This window comes from Strix aluco, chromosome 5 (assembly GCF_031877795.1).
Source record: "Strix aluco isolate bStrAlu1 chromosome 5, bStrAlu1.hap1, whole genome shotgun sequence".
NCBI lineage: Eukaryota > Metazoa > Chordata > Aves > Strigiformes > Strigidae > Strix > Strix aluco.
In genome coordinates this window covers 19,159,927-19,173,162 of record NC_133935.1, presented here as the reverse complement: position 1 = coordinate 19,173,162, position 13,236 = coordinate 19,159,927, and the positions used below count along the sequence as shown (strand labels likewise).

Genomic DNA, 13,236 nt, shown 5'->3' with positions numbered 1-13,236 from the left:
TATCCTGCTGGCCCTGCGCTGGCCTGCACACGGCGCGTGGGAGAGCTGTGGGTAAGTGGGCCGAGGCTCTGGGAGGGAGCCTGGGCAACCTGATGGGGTTCCCTGGAGGGTGCCTGCTTGTCCCCCGTGGCCACACCACGGCTTCCCCAGCCTCACGCGCGAGCCTCGGTTCCTTGCAGCACCCGGGCTGCTGGCACAACTTGCCTGCGGGGCTAAAGCAGAAACGGGGGCGGACGCCCGCCCGCCCCACGGGGTCCCCTGGCCTCGCTGTCCATTCAGCGCCTTGTGGGGAGGGCAGACGGCTGACCTTCAGCCGGAACAGCAGCGAGCCATCGAGCAGGACGGTGATGAGTTTCTGGTTACAGGACCTGCGGGCTCCGGCCCATGGATGCTTACTACGGCGCTTACTACGGCACGTCACGCGTTGTGGGTGGCACAGGTGCCCAGCCAGGGGCCTGGCCCTGGATCGTCAGCATCCAGGATCCCTGGGAAGCAGGCACGGGGCATGTGTGCGGAGGGTCCCTCATCAGCCCACAGTGGGTCCTCACAGCAGCCCACTGCTTCCTCGAGGCCAGGTAAGGAGGGTCAGGCACGGGGATATCCCCCCAGCACTCGCAGGTGCCCCATCCGCAGCACCACGTGCTACTCCCGTCCCCTTTCTTTGTGGTACGCCAAGTGCCTGGGCACTGCAGAGCCTGGCTGAGAGACTGCTTGGGAGAGGGCTGGGCTCTTGCCACGGCTTCCTAGCAGCCTCCAGCTCGACACGCCTTGAGCCCAAGGCGTGCTAGGGCAGTCGCACCCTCCGTAGCACTGCTTTCCTCTCCCCCGTGTGAAGCAAAGGGCAGGGAACTGCTGGACTGCTGCAGCACGTGGCTCGGCTCCCTCTGAGCCCTCTCCCCATCTGCCTTCCAGGCACATCGCCATGTGGCGCGTGGTGGTTGGGGCCAACCACTTGACTCAGCCGGGCCCGGAGACCCAAGTACGCAGTATTAAGCGGCTGCTGGTTCACCCACCGCTACAGCAACATCACCAAGAGGAACGACATTGCGCTGCTGCACTTGGACCAGCCTGTGCAGTGCGGCTACTATGTACAGCTTGCCTGCGTGCCCGACGCCTCGCTGAGAGTGTCAGAGCTGACAAACTGCTACATCAGTGGCTGGGGGGCCACGACGGCGAGATGTGAGTTCACAAAGAGCGCTCGCGTCCCGAGCGTGAGCTCGGCACACGGGGGAGGCGGGCTGGGCTTCCTGACAGCAGAGGCGAGAGCCACAGTCTGGCTGTGGGGACGTATGCCCACGGAGACATGGGCCTGGCCCAGGGCCCAAGGCGAGACAGAAGGGCAACACCAGTACGATGTCTCTCACGATGCAAAGCCAAGCCCCAGCAAAGGGGTTCACCCAGACAGGGCAGGAGACCTGGCAACGAGCTGCCGCGTGTTAATTCCTTTCTGTCCTTGCAGCCGCAGGAACAACGGATGTCCTGCAGGAGGCCAAGGTCCACCTCATCGACCCCAACCTCTGCAACAGCAGCCGGTGGTACCGAGGGGCCGTCCACCCCTACAACCTGTGCGCTGGCTATCCGCAGGGCGGCATCGACACCTGCCAGGTAGGAGCCTGCGACAAGGCAGCGCCCAGCGGCACACGCAGCCCCGGCACAGCCGCCCAAACGCACCCCGGCGTGGGCTTTGCCCGCCAAGTCGCCCTCCCACCCCTGGGTCCCCACCGCTGCTGGGGCTCCCCTTCCCCAGCTGCATGTCCTTGCCCAGGGCCCCACTTGTCCCAGAGGCCCACGACTCTGCCCAGAAAGCCCATCCAGCGCTCCTGGCAGCTGCGAGCTCCAGCTCCCAGGCCTGGAACATCCCTCTTCCACACAGCCAGCATCGCTGTGCAGAGATGAGCGCCAGTCCTACCCCACGGGCCCACGACCCTCTCCCAGACAAGGTCCTGGAGGCCCCAGCACCCGAGCAGAGCCTCTCCGTGCAGCGCATACAGCTCCGGCAGGTGCTGGCAGAGAGAAGGAGCCGGCCCTACTGCTGCCAGCGGCCACCCGACACCACCTTGACCCTCATTCCTCTGCTGCAGGGTGACAGCGGTGGTCCTCTCGTCTGCCAAAGACAAGACTGCTGACTACTTCTGGCTTGTTGGGGTGACCAGCTGGGGCAGAGGCTGTGCCAGAGCCAAACGGCCCGGAATCTACACCTCCACTCAGCACTTCTACGACTGGATCCTGGTACAGATGGGACTCTACTCAACAGCAAGGGCTGCTCCAACATCACGGCCATGGAGTCCTTTTATCACCACCTCAACCCCCTTGCAGAGGCCCAGCCCAACACCAGCACAGTCGGGCTGGTTTAGCTCCTGCCCCTTTCCACTCCAGAAGCTGCTGCAATTCTTTAGCCGGCTGCAGGAGCTCCTGCAGATCCTAAAGGGGAAGAAGGCTTGAGCAGCAGGAGGAATGGGATCCAGCGCAGGCTGCAGTGTACCACGGCCATCTCCTGCTGGGGCACTCACTGCCTGCGCACCCAAAGGCAGCCTCAGTGTCAAAGGCCTGCTCCGTCCTGCCCACGCTCCTCTGAGCGCACACAAACGCTCAAGACGACTTACTTCTTCAAATAAAGGTTCCAATTTTCACAGCTAACCACGCTGCAGTCCAATTCAGTCTCCTGTGCAAGGCAAGGACTTCCATGCCTGCCACCTGCAAAATGAGGCCGCAGGCAGCCACGTCGGCCACAAAGGCAAAGAGTCACTCCAAAGGGCTGAACCCGAGCCTGGTCCGAGAGGAGGGTGCTCAGAGCCACCACGGCACGGAGAAGACCGACACATCGGGGCCAGAAAGAGGATAGGAAAAATCCATGCCACACGCAGACAGCTCTGGGGCACGTGCGCACGCACACACTCCCGGGAGACGCACGTCTGGAACACAGAGCGCAACGCGCAGTGTTCACACACACACACCCCCCGAGCGTGCGCGCGCACACGCAACACACGCGCACAGGCAGCGCGTGCACACGCTGCAGCACACACGCACGCGGAATGCACACACCCACACGCCCCGCACGCACGCACCCCGCGTGCACCCCACCCCTGCGCCCACCTGCAAGCTCACAGCGTGCACCCAGCGATGCGTGCGCTCGTAGAACGCACCTCCCACGGGGGCACACGCAAACTCCTTCACAGGACATGCTGCAGACAACAGTTGAGCCTTTGCACCACCAAAATGAGGCTTTGGAAGCCAGAGCTAACGCTTAGGAAAGGAAAAGGGAGGCTTCGGACGCTGTCAGTGGAGCTTTGGACCCTAAATGGCTGCGCTCTGCCCAAGAAGTGAGGGTTTAGACGCTAAAAATGAAAGTCTGGGCTCTACAAAAAGGCTCTGGGTAATAAAAGACAACTTGGGACCCTAGAAATAAGGGTCTGCCTTCTAAAATTGAGGCTTTGGACCTTCAAAGTCAGACTTTGGGCTTTCCAAATGATGCTCTGGACCCCTGAAACCAGTCTGTGGCCTTTAAAAGCTGGGGTTTGGAACATATAAATGAGGGTTTGTACCCAAAAAATGAGGCTTTGGGTTCCATGAGAGGGGTTTGGAGCATAAAAAGGAGGGTTTTGGACACTCAAGATGGCAGCTTGGACCCTCAGAATGGCTGGCCGCATCCTAAAAATGCTGCTTTGGAGCCTGACAATGAGATATTGGAGAGTCAAAATGCCGCTTTGGACTCTAGAAAGGAGACTTTGCAAACTACAGTTGAGCCTTTGGACTGTAAAAATGAGGCTTTGGAAGCCGAAACTAAGACTTAGGAAAGGAAAATTGAGGCTTTGGACACTATCAGTGGGGCTTTGGACCCTAAACTGATGCTTTCTGCCCTACAAGTGAGGGTTTAGATGCTGAAAGTGAACCTGTGGGCCTGAACAATGGCAGGGACTCCCTCGGGACCCTCATGTTTACCTTGACTGGCAGGGGCACAGGCACTGGCTGGGCAGGGCACCGCCAGGCTCACACGTGTAGGAGGGGTGGGGTTTTGGGTGAATTTGGGGGATTTAGGGGGCAGTACTGGTGAGGAATGCAACACTGTGGTCGGTGACCGTGGTGTGGATGGGCTGGCGGAGGCCGATGGGGCGCAGGGCCAAGTGGGCCACGTCCAGCCGCAGGTCGTACACCTGCCCCCTCTCTGCGTTCAAAGATGAGGCGGGGGGGGGGGCGGGAGGGGCTGAAATTGGGGTGTCCTTCCCCTGTGATGAGAAACTAACCGCTGGTCGTTACAGTAAACGTGTATTCGTATGGTCAAAGTGTACAAATACAATACCTGCACCGTGATCTGTTGTGGGAGACAGGCAACTCGACGTCGGCCTGTTAGCTCTGCGCAGCCCCTGAGAAGCAGCAAGGCTTGGATGAGAAACAGGCCTTGGGAGAAAGATAAGGAACTGCCGAGTTGTGCCAAGGTGGCAGGGAAAAACAACGGACAGCTGCAACACTGAACTGGGAAAAGTTACCCCCGCGTGAACAGCGCGTGAACGAGAAGATGATTGGTCTGCGCAGCGCGTGTTAGAGTGGTCTTATGCTGCTAGGAGAAAAGGTTGATAGCTGCCTAATTGCTGATTTGCTAATTATGAAGTAAGAGCTTTGACCAGAGCATAAGTATGTCCTATTGTAATAATAAAGGGTCTTTCCTTCTGCACTTCATGGAGAGTCCGTGCCTCAATTGCCACAAATGGTGCCCCGTGTGAGGAGGGCGATTAGTGTGACCTGCTTGGATCACTCCGGTGGCAAACTCCTCAGAACTTCAGAGCTGCTGTGAGGAGCCTTTTGTAGAATTATTTCACGTGTACTGTGGTTTTTGAAGTTTGACTAAACCTTAACTGATAAAGCTTTGAAACAAGTCTTGCAGGTGCAGCTGCGAAACAAAGAAGGGGTGTTATTGGGGTCGTGGGGGAGTTGGGGGGTTATTAGGGTCCAGGGCAGGGTCTAGAGGGCTCCTGGGGGGGGGGGTATGGGGGAGATATTGGGGTCCGGGGGGCATGGTAATGGGGTGCAAGAAGGGTCTGGAGGGGGCTAATGAGGTCCCAGGGAGATATTTGGGGTTTGGGGGGGGGGGGGAATGGAGAACCTGGGGGCCAATAGCTCGGGGGGGTCACTAATGAGGTTTGGGGCGAGTTGGGGGGGGCTAAGGGTGTTTTGAAGGGACCTAAGGGTGGTAAATGGGGTTTGGGTGGGTTGCAGGGGGGATTTGGGGTCCCTGGGGGTCCCAGGGGTACCTGTCGTCCCCCAGCAGGAGCTGCTGCCCCCACAATGAAAACTGCTTACAAAGTAAGCGGTACTAGATAGTTAGAGAATTAAGAAGCAAGCGGCCAATTGCCTTTTAGGTAAGGGTTATAAGACTGAAGCCAACATACAATTTTACAAATTGTAGTTTAAAGACAGATTTGCCTTTTTTGTAGAGATTCTGTTTATTATTTCCAGTCCTTGCCTCTTACAACACCCGTCAGCTCCTTAGCTTAGGCCTTAAGCCAGCACCTTGACACAACACAGCAATAAAACACGCGTATCTGTAAATGCTTATGGCTTATCCCTAGTTCCTCAGTCCAAAATGGAAATCATTTCATTTGTTCACTAGTCCCTAAAGAGCCACAGGTACATTCTTTGCCAGCACAGGACTCACTGGCTGTGCAGGGCAGCATATCGACACCTGCCAGGTAGGAGCACGCGGCAAGATCTGAACGGAACTGAACTCCCATGCTCATATTGAAGGGACCCACGAACACGCCGTGCTTGCGAATTTAGGGAGTGCCGCAGCAGTCACGTTCTCTGGCACACGTTTTTTGGGAAGGACCTGGTGGCACAGGGCTGCGGAGAGCAGGGGGGCGCTGAACTCCCCAAAGAGGCTGGGGTGCCACACTGGGTTTTTTCCTGCTCGCCGTTGGCAGGCAGTGCGGGGGGGCCGGGCGCTGCTGCCTGCCACGGGGCCTGCACACCCCCGTCCCCCAAGCAGAGCATTCAGCGGGGGTCTGTCGGGGGTGTCCGATCCCAGCTTCTGCCTCCCCTCCCGCTTGGAAACCCCCACGTGGTGTCCCCCCGCCGAGAGGCCACCGTGCCCAGCACCTGGAACCAACTGTGACTCTGTGACATCAGCCCCGTTGCCAAGGGCACCGTGGGCAACGTGAGCCCTGCGGCCACTCTGTCAGCTGCTGCGCTGGTGGCAGCAAGCCCTCGCTTCTTGCAGTTGGCACATGCCACTGGCAACGATGCGTCTACTCCTCCTCCTCATCCTGCTGGCCCTGCGCTGGCCTGCACACGGCGCGTGGGAGAGCTGTGGGTAAGTGGGCCGAGGCTCTGGGAGGGAGCCTGGGCAACCTGATGGGGTTCCCTGGAGGGTGCCTGCTTGTCCCCCGTGGCCACACCACGGCTTCCCCAGCCTCACGCGCGAGCCTCGGTTCCTTGCAGCACCCGGGCTGCTGGCACAACTTGCCTGCGGGGCTAAAGCAGAAACGGGGGCGGACGCCCGCCCGCCCCACGGGGTCCCCTGGCCTCGCTGTCCATTCAGCGCCTTGTGGGGAGGGCAGACGGCTGACCTTCAGCCGGAACAGCAGCGAGCCATCGAGCAGGACGGTGATGAGTTTCTGGTTACAGGACCTGCGGGCTCCGGCCCATGGATGCTTACTACGGCGCTTACTACGGCACGTCACGCGTTGTGGGTGGCACAGGTGCCCAGCCAGGGGCCTGGCCCTGGATCGTCAGCATCCAGGATCCCTGGGAAGCAGGCACGGGGCATGTGTGCGGAGGGTCCCTCATCAGCCCACAGTGGGTCCTCACAGCAGCCCACTGCTTCCTCGAGGCCAGGTAAGGAGGGTCAGGCACGGGGATATCCCCCCAGCACTCGCAGGTGCCCCATCCGCAGCACCACGTGCTACTCCCGTCCCCTTTCTTTGTGGTACGCCAAGTGCCTGGGCACTGCAGAGCCTGGCTGAGAGACTGCTTGGGAGAGGGCTGGGCTCTTGCCACGGCTTCCTAGCAGCCTCCAGCTCGACACGCCTTGAGCCCAAGGCGTGCTAGGGCAGTCGCACCCTCCGTAGCACTGCTTTCCTCTCCCCCGTGTGAAGCAAAGGGCAGGGAACTGCTGGACTGCTGCAGCACGTGGCTCGGCTCCCTCTGAGCCCTCTCCCCATCTGCCTTCCAGGCACATCGCCATGTGGCGCGTGGTGGTTGGGGCCAACCACTTGACTCAGCCGGGCCCGGAGACCCAAGTACGCAGTATTAAGCGGCTGCTGGTTCACCCACGCTACAGCAACATCACCAAGAGGAACGACATTGCGCTGCTGCACTTGGACCAGCCTGTGCAGTGCGGCTACTATGTACAGCTTGCCTGCGTGCCCGACGCCTCGCTGAGAGTGTCAGAGCTGACAAACTGCTACATCAGTGGCTGGGGGGCCACGACGGCGAGATGTGAGTTCACAAAGAGCGCTCGCGTCCCGAGCGTGAGCTCGGCACACGGGGGAGGCGGGCTGGGCTTCCTGACAGCAGAGGCGAGAGCCACAGTCTGGCTGTGGGGACGTATGCCCACGGAGACATGGGCCTGGCCCAGGGCCCAAGGCGAGACAGAAGGGCAACACCAGTACGATGTCTCTCACGATGCAAAGCCAAGCCCCAGCAAAGGGGTTCACCCAGACAGGGCAGGAGACCTGGCAACGAGCTGCCGCGTGTTAATTCCTTTCTGTCCTTGCAGCCGCAGGAACAACGGATGTCCTGCAGGAGGCCAAGGTCCACCTCATCGACCCCAACCTCTGCAACAGCAGCCGGTGGTACCGAGGGGCCGTCCACCCCTACAACCTGTGCGCTGGCTATCCGCAGGGCGGCATCGACACCTGCCAGGTAGGAGCCTGCGACAAGGCAGCGCCCAGCGGCACACGCAGCCCCGGCACAGCCGCCCAAACGCACCCCGGCGTGGGCTTTGCCCGCCAAGTCGCCCTCCCACCCCTGGGTCCCCACCGCTGCTGGGGCTCCCCTTCCCCAGCTGCATGTCCTTGCCCAGGGCCCCACTTGTCCCAGAGGCCCACGACTCTGCCCAGAAAGCCCATCCAGCGCTCCTGGCAGCTGCGAGCTCCAGCTCCCAGGCCTGGAACATCCCTCTTCCACACAGCCAGCATCGCTGTGCAGAGATGAGCGCCAGTCCTACCCCACGGGCCCACGACCCTCTCCCAGACAAGGTCCTGGAGGCCCCAGCACCCGAGCAGAGCCTCTCCGTGCAGCGCATACAGCTCCGGCAGGTGCTGGCAGAGAGAAGGAGCCGGCCCTACTGCTGCCAGCGGCCACCCGACACCACCTTGACCCTCATTCCTCTGCTGCAGGGTGACAGCGGTGGTCCTCTCGTCTGCAAAGACAAGACTGCTGACTACTTCTGGCTTGTTGGGGTGACCAGCTGGGGCAGAGGCTGTGCCAGAGCCAAACGGCCCGGAATCTACACCTCCACTCAGCACTTCTACGACTGGATCCTGGTACAGATGGGACTCTACTCAACAGCAAGGGCTGCTCCAACATCACGGCCATGGAGTCCTTTTATCACCACCTCAACCCCCTTGCAGAGGCCCAGCCCAACACCAGCACAGTCGGGCTGGTTTAGCTCCCTGCCCCTTTCCACTCCAGAAGCTGCTGCAATTCTTTAGCCGGCTGCAGGAGCTCCTGCAGATCCTAAAGGGGAAGAAGGCTTGAGCAGCAGGAGGAATGGGATCCAGCGCAGGCTGCAGTGTACCACGGCCATCTCCTGCTGGGGCACTCACTGCCTGCGCACCCAAAGGCAGCCTCAGTGTCAAAGGCCTGCTCCGTCCTGCCCACGCTCCTCTGAGCGCACACAAACGCTCAAGACGACTTACTTCTTCAAATAAAGGTTCCAATTTTCACAGCTAACCACGCTGCAGTCCAATTCAGTCTCCTGTGCAAGGCAAGGACTTCCATGCCTGCCACCTGCAAAATGAGGCCGCAGGCAGCCACGTCGGCCACAAAGGCAAAGAGTCACTCCAAAGGGCTGAACCCGAGCCTGGTCCGAGAGGAGGGTGCTCAGAGCCACCACGGCACGGAGAAGACCGACACATCGGGGCCAGAAAGAGGATAGGAAAAATCCATGCCACACGCAGACAGCTCTGGGGCACGTGCGCACGCACACACTCCCGGGAGACGCACGTCTGGAACACAGAGCGCAACGCGCAGTGTTCACACACACACACCCCCCGAGCGTGCGCGCGCACACGCAACACACGCGCACAGGCAGCGCGTGCACACGCTGCAGCACACACGCACGCGGAATGCACACACCCACACGCCCCGCACGCACGCACCCCGCGTGCACCCACCCCTGCGCCCACCTGCAAGCTCACAGCGTGCACCCAGCGATGCGTGCGCTCGTAGAACGCACCTCCCACGGGGGCACACGCAAACTCCTTCACAGGACATGCTGCAGACAACAGTTGAGCCTTTGCACCACCAAAATGAGGCTTTGGAAGCCAGAGCTAACGCTTAGGAAAGGAAAAGGGAGGCTTCGGACGCTGTCAGTGGAGCTTTGGACCCTAAATGGCTGCGCTCTGCCCAAGAAGTGAGGGTTTAGACGCTAAAAATGAAAGTCTGGGCTCTACAAAAAGGCTCTGGGTAATAAAAGACAACTTGGGACCCTAGAAATAAGGGTCTGCCTTCTAAAATTGAGGCTTTGGACCTTCAAAGTCAGACTTTGGGCTTTCCAAATGATGCTCTGGACCCCTGAAACCAGTCTGTGGCCTTTAAAAGCTGGGGTTTGGAACATATAAATGAGGGTTTGTACCCAAAAAATGAGGCTTTGGGTTCCATGAGAGGGGTTTGGAGCATAAAAAGGAGGGTTTTGGACACTCAAGATGGCAGCTTGGACCCTCAGAATGGCTGGCCGCATCCTAAAAATGCTGCTTTGGAGCCTGACAATGAGATATTGGAGAGTCAAAATGCCGCTTTGGACTCTAGAAAGGAGACTTTGCAAACTACAGTTGAGCCTTTGGACTGTAAAAATGAGGCTTTGGAAGCCGAAACTAAGACTTAGGAAAGGAAAATTGAGGCTTTGGACACTATCAGTGGGGCTTTGGACCCTAAACTGATGCTTTCTGCCCTACAAGTGAGGGTTTAGATGCTGAAAGTGAACCTGTGGGCCTGAACAATGGCAGGGACTCCCTCGGGACCCTCATGTTTACCTTGACTGGCAGGGGCACAGGCACTGGCTGGGCAGGGCACCGCCAGGCTCACACGTGTAGGAGGGGTGGGGTTTTGGGTGAATTTGGGGGATTTAGGGGGCAGTACTGGTGAGGAATGCAACACTGTGGTCGGTGACCGTGGTGTGGATGGGCTGGCGGAGGCCGATGGGGCGCAGGGCCAAGTGGGCCACGTCCAGCCGCAGGTCGTACACCTGCCCCCTCTCTGCGTTCAAAGATGAGGCGGGGGGGGGGGCGGGAGGGGCTGAAATTGGGGTGTCCTTCCCCTGTGATGAGAAACTAACCGCTGGTCGTTACAGTAAACGTGTATTCGTATGGTCAAAGTGTACAAATACAATACCTGCACCGTGATCTGTTGTGGGAGACAGGCAACTCGACGTCGGCCTGTTAGCTCTGCGCAGCCCCTGAGAAGCAGCAAGGCTTGGATGAGAAACAGGCCTTGGGAGAAAGATAAGGAACTGCCGAGTTGTGCCAAGGTGGCAGGGAAAAACAACGGACAGCTGCAACACTGAACTGGGAAAAGTTACCCCCGCGTGAACAGCGCGTGAACGAGAAGATGATTGGTCTGCGCAGCGCGTGTTAGAGTGGTCTTATGCTGCTAGGAGAAAAGGTTGATAGCTGCCTAATTGCTGATTTGCTAATTATGAGGTAAGAGCTTTGACCAGAGCATAAGTATGTCCTATTGTAATAATAAAGGGTCTTTCCTTCTGCACTTCATGGAGAGTCCGTGCCTCAATTGCCACAAATGGTGCCCCGTGTGAGGAGGGCGATTAGTGTGACCTGCTTGGATCACTCCGGTGGCAAACTCCTCAGAACTTCAGAGCTGCTGTGAGGAGCCTTTTGTAGAATTATTTCACGTGTACTGTGGTTTTTGAAGTTTGACTAAACCTTAACTGCTAAAGCTTTGAAACAAGTCTTGCAGGTGCAGCTGCGAAACAAAGAAGGGGTGTTATTGGGGTCGTGGGGGAGTTGGGGGGTTATTAGGGTCCAGGGCAGGGTCTAGAGGGCTCCTGGGGGGGGGGGTATGGGGGAGATATTGGGGTCCGGGGGGCATGGTAATGGGGTGCAAGAAGGGTCTGGAGGGGGCTAATGAGGTCCCAGGGAGATATTTGGGGTTTGGGGGGGGGGGGGGAATGGAGAACCTGGGGGCCAATAGCTCGGGGGGGTCACTAATGAGGTTTGGGGCGAGTTGGGGGGGGCTAAGGGTGTTTTGAAGGGACCTAAGGGTGGTAAATGGGGTTTGGGTGGGTTGCAGGGGGGATTTGGGGTCCCTGGGGGTCCCAGGGGTACCTGTCGTCCCCCAGCAGGAGCTGCTGCCCCCACAATGAAAACTGCTTACAAAGTAAGCGGTACTAGATAGTTAGAGAATTAAGAAGCAAGCGGCCAATTGCCTTTTAGGTAAGGGTTATAAGACTGAAGCCAACATACAATTTTACAAATTGTAGTTTAAAGACAGATTTGCCTTTTTGGTAGAGGTTCTGTTTATTATTTCCAGTCCTTGCCTCTTACAACACCCGTCAGCTCCTTAGCTTAGGCCTTAAGCCAGCACCTTGACACAACACAGCAATAAAACACGCGTATCTGTAAATGCTTATGGCTTATCCCTAGTTCCTCAGTCCAAAATGGAAATCATTTCATTTGTTCACTAGTCCCTAAAGAGCCACAGGTACATTCTTTGCCAGCACAGGACTCACTGGCTGTGCAGGGCAGCATCGACACCTGCCAGGTAGGAGCACGCGGCAAGATCTGAACGGAACTGAACTCCCATGCTCATATTGAAGGCACCCACGAACACGCCGTGCTTGCGAATTTAGGGAGTGCCGCAGCAGTCACGTTCTCTGGCACACGTTTTTTGGGAAGGACCTGGTGGCACAGGGCTGCGGAGAGCAGGGGGGCGCTGAACTCCCCAAAGAGGCTGGGGTGCCACACTGGGTTTTTTCCTGCTCGCCGTTGGCAGGCAGTGCGGGGGGCCGGGCGCTGCTGCCTGCCACGGGGCCTGCACACCCCCGTCCCCCAAGCAGAGCATTCAGCGGGGGTCTGTCGGGGGTGTCCGATCCCAGCTTCTGCCTCCCCTCCCGCTTGGAAACCCCCACGTGGTGTCCCCCCGCCGAGAGGCCACCGTGCCCAGCACCTGGAACCAACTGTGACTCTGTGATATCAGCCCCGTTGCCAAGGGCACCGTGGGCAACGTGAGCCCTGCGGCCACTCTGTCAGCTGCTGCGCTGGTGGCAGCAAGCCCTCGCTTCTTGCAGTTGGCACATGCCACTGGCAACGATGCGTCTACTCCTCCTCCTCATCCTGCTGGCCCTGCGCTGGCCTGCACACGGCGCGTGGGAGAGCTGTGGGTAAGTGGGCCGAGGCTCTGGGAGGGAGCCTGGGCAACCTGATGGGGTTCCCTGGAGGGTGCCTGCTTGTTCCCCGTGGCCACACCACGGCTTCCCCAGCCTCACGCGCGAGCCTCGGTTCCTTGCAGCACCCGGGCTGCTGGCACAACTTGCCTGCGGGGCTAAAGCAGAAACGGGGGCGGACGCCCGCCCGCCCCACGGGGTCCCCTGGCCTCGCTGTCCATTCAGCGCCTCGTGGGGAGGGCAGACGGCTGACCTTCAGCCGGAACAGCAGCGAGCCATCGAGCAGGACGGTGATGAGTTTCTGGTTACAGGACCTGCGGGCTCCGGCCCATGGATGCTTACTACGGCGCTTACTACGGCACGTCACGCGTTGTGGGTGGCACAGGTGCCCAGCCAGGGGCCTGGCCCTGGATCGTCAGCATCCAGGATCCCTGGGAAGCAGGCACGGGGCATGTGTGCGGAGGGTCCCTCGTCAGCCCACAGTGGGTCCTCACAGCAGTCCACTGCTTCCTCGAGGCCAGGTAAGGAGGGTCAGGCACGGGGATATCCCCCCAGCACTCGCAGGTGCCCCATCCGCAGCACCACGTGCTACTCCCGTCCCCTTTCTTTGTGGTACGCCAAGTGCCTGGGCACTGCAGAGCCTGGCTGAGAGACTGCTTGGGAGAGGGCTGGGCTCTTGC

At 59.3% G+C, this 13,236-nt stretch overlaps 1 protein-coding gene and 1 pseudogene across 1 annotated transcript; both read left to right on the top strand.

Annotated features, from left to right (window-relative positions):
- The first annotated feature begins 354 nt into the window (after positions 1-354).
- On the top strand, positions 355-2,551 carry LOC141924032 (acrosin-like; annotated as a pseudogene).
- A 4,056-nt stretch (positions 2,552-6,607) lies between these two features.
- Positions 6,608-8,648, top strand: LOC141923729 (acrosin-like). Its single transcript, XM_074825353.1, has 4 exons — positions 6,608-6,828; positions 7,166-7,431; positions 7,712-7,857; positions 8,334-8,648. Exons 1-4 carry the CDS (start codon positions 6,638-6,640, stop codon positions 8,646-8,648), a joined length of 918 nt encoding a protein of 305 aa, XP_074681454.1. The 5' UTR covers positions 6,608-6,637.
- Positions 8,649-13,236: the final 4,588 nt, after the last annotated feature.

Excerpts from the sequence above, each read along its gene's own strand:
- LOC141923729 (XM_074825353.1), top strand. The coding sequence starts at position 6,638 with ATGGATGCTTACTACGGCGCTTACTACGGCACGTCACGCGTTGTGGGT. Across the intron at positions 6,829-7,165 it reads CACTGCTTCCTCGAGGCCAG|GCACATCGCCATGTGGCGCG; the intron begins GTAAGGAGGGTC and ends TCTGCCTTCCAG. Across the intron at positions 7,858-8,333 it reads GCGGCATCGACACCTGCCAG|GGTGACAGCGGTGGTCCTCT; the intron begins GTAGGAGCCTGC and ends CCTCTGCTGCAG.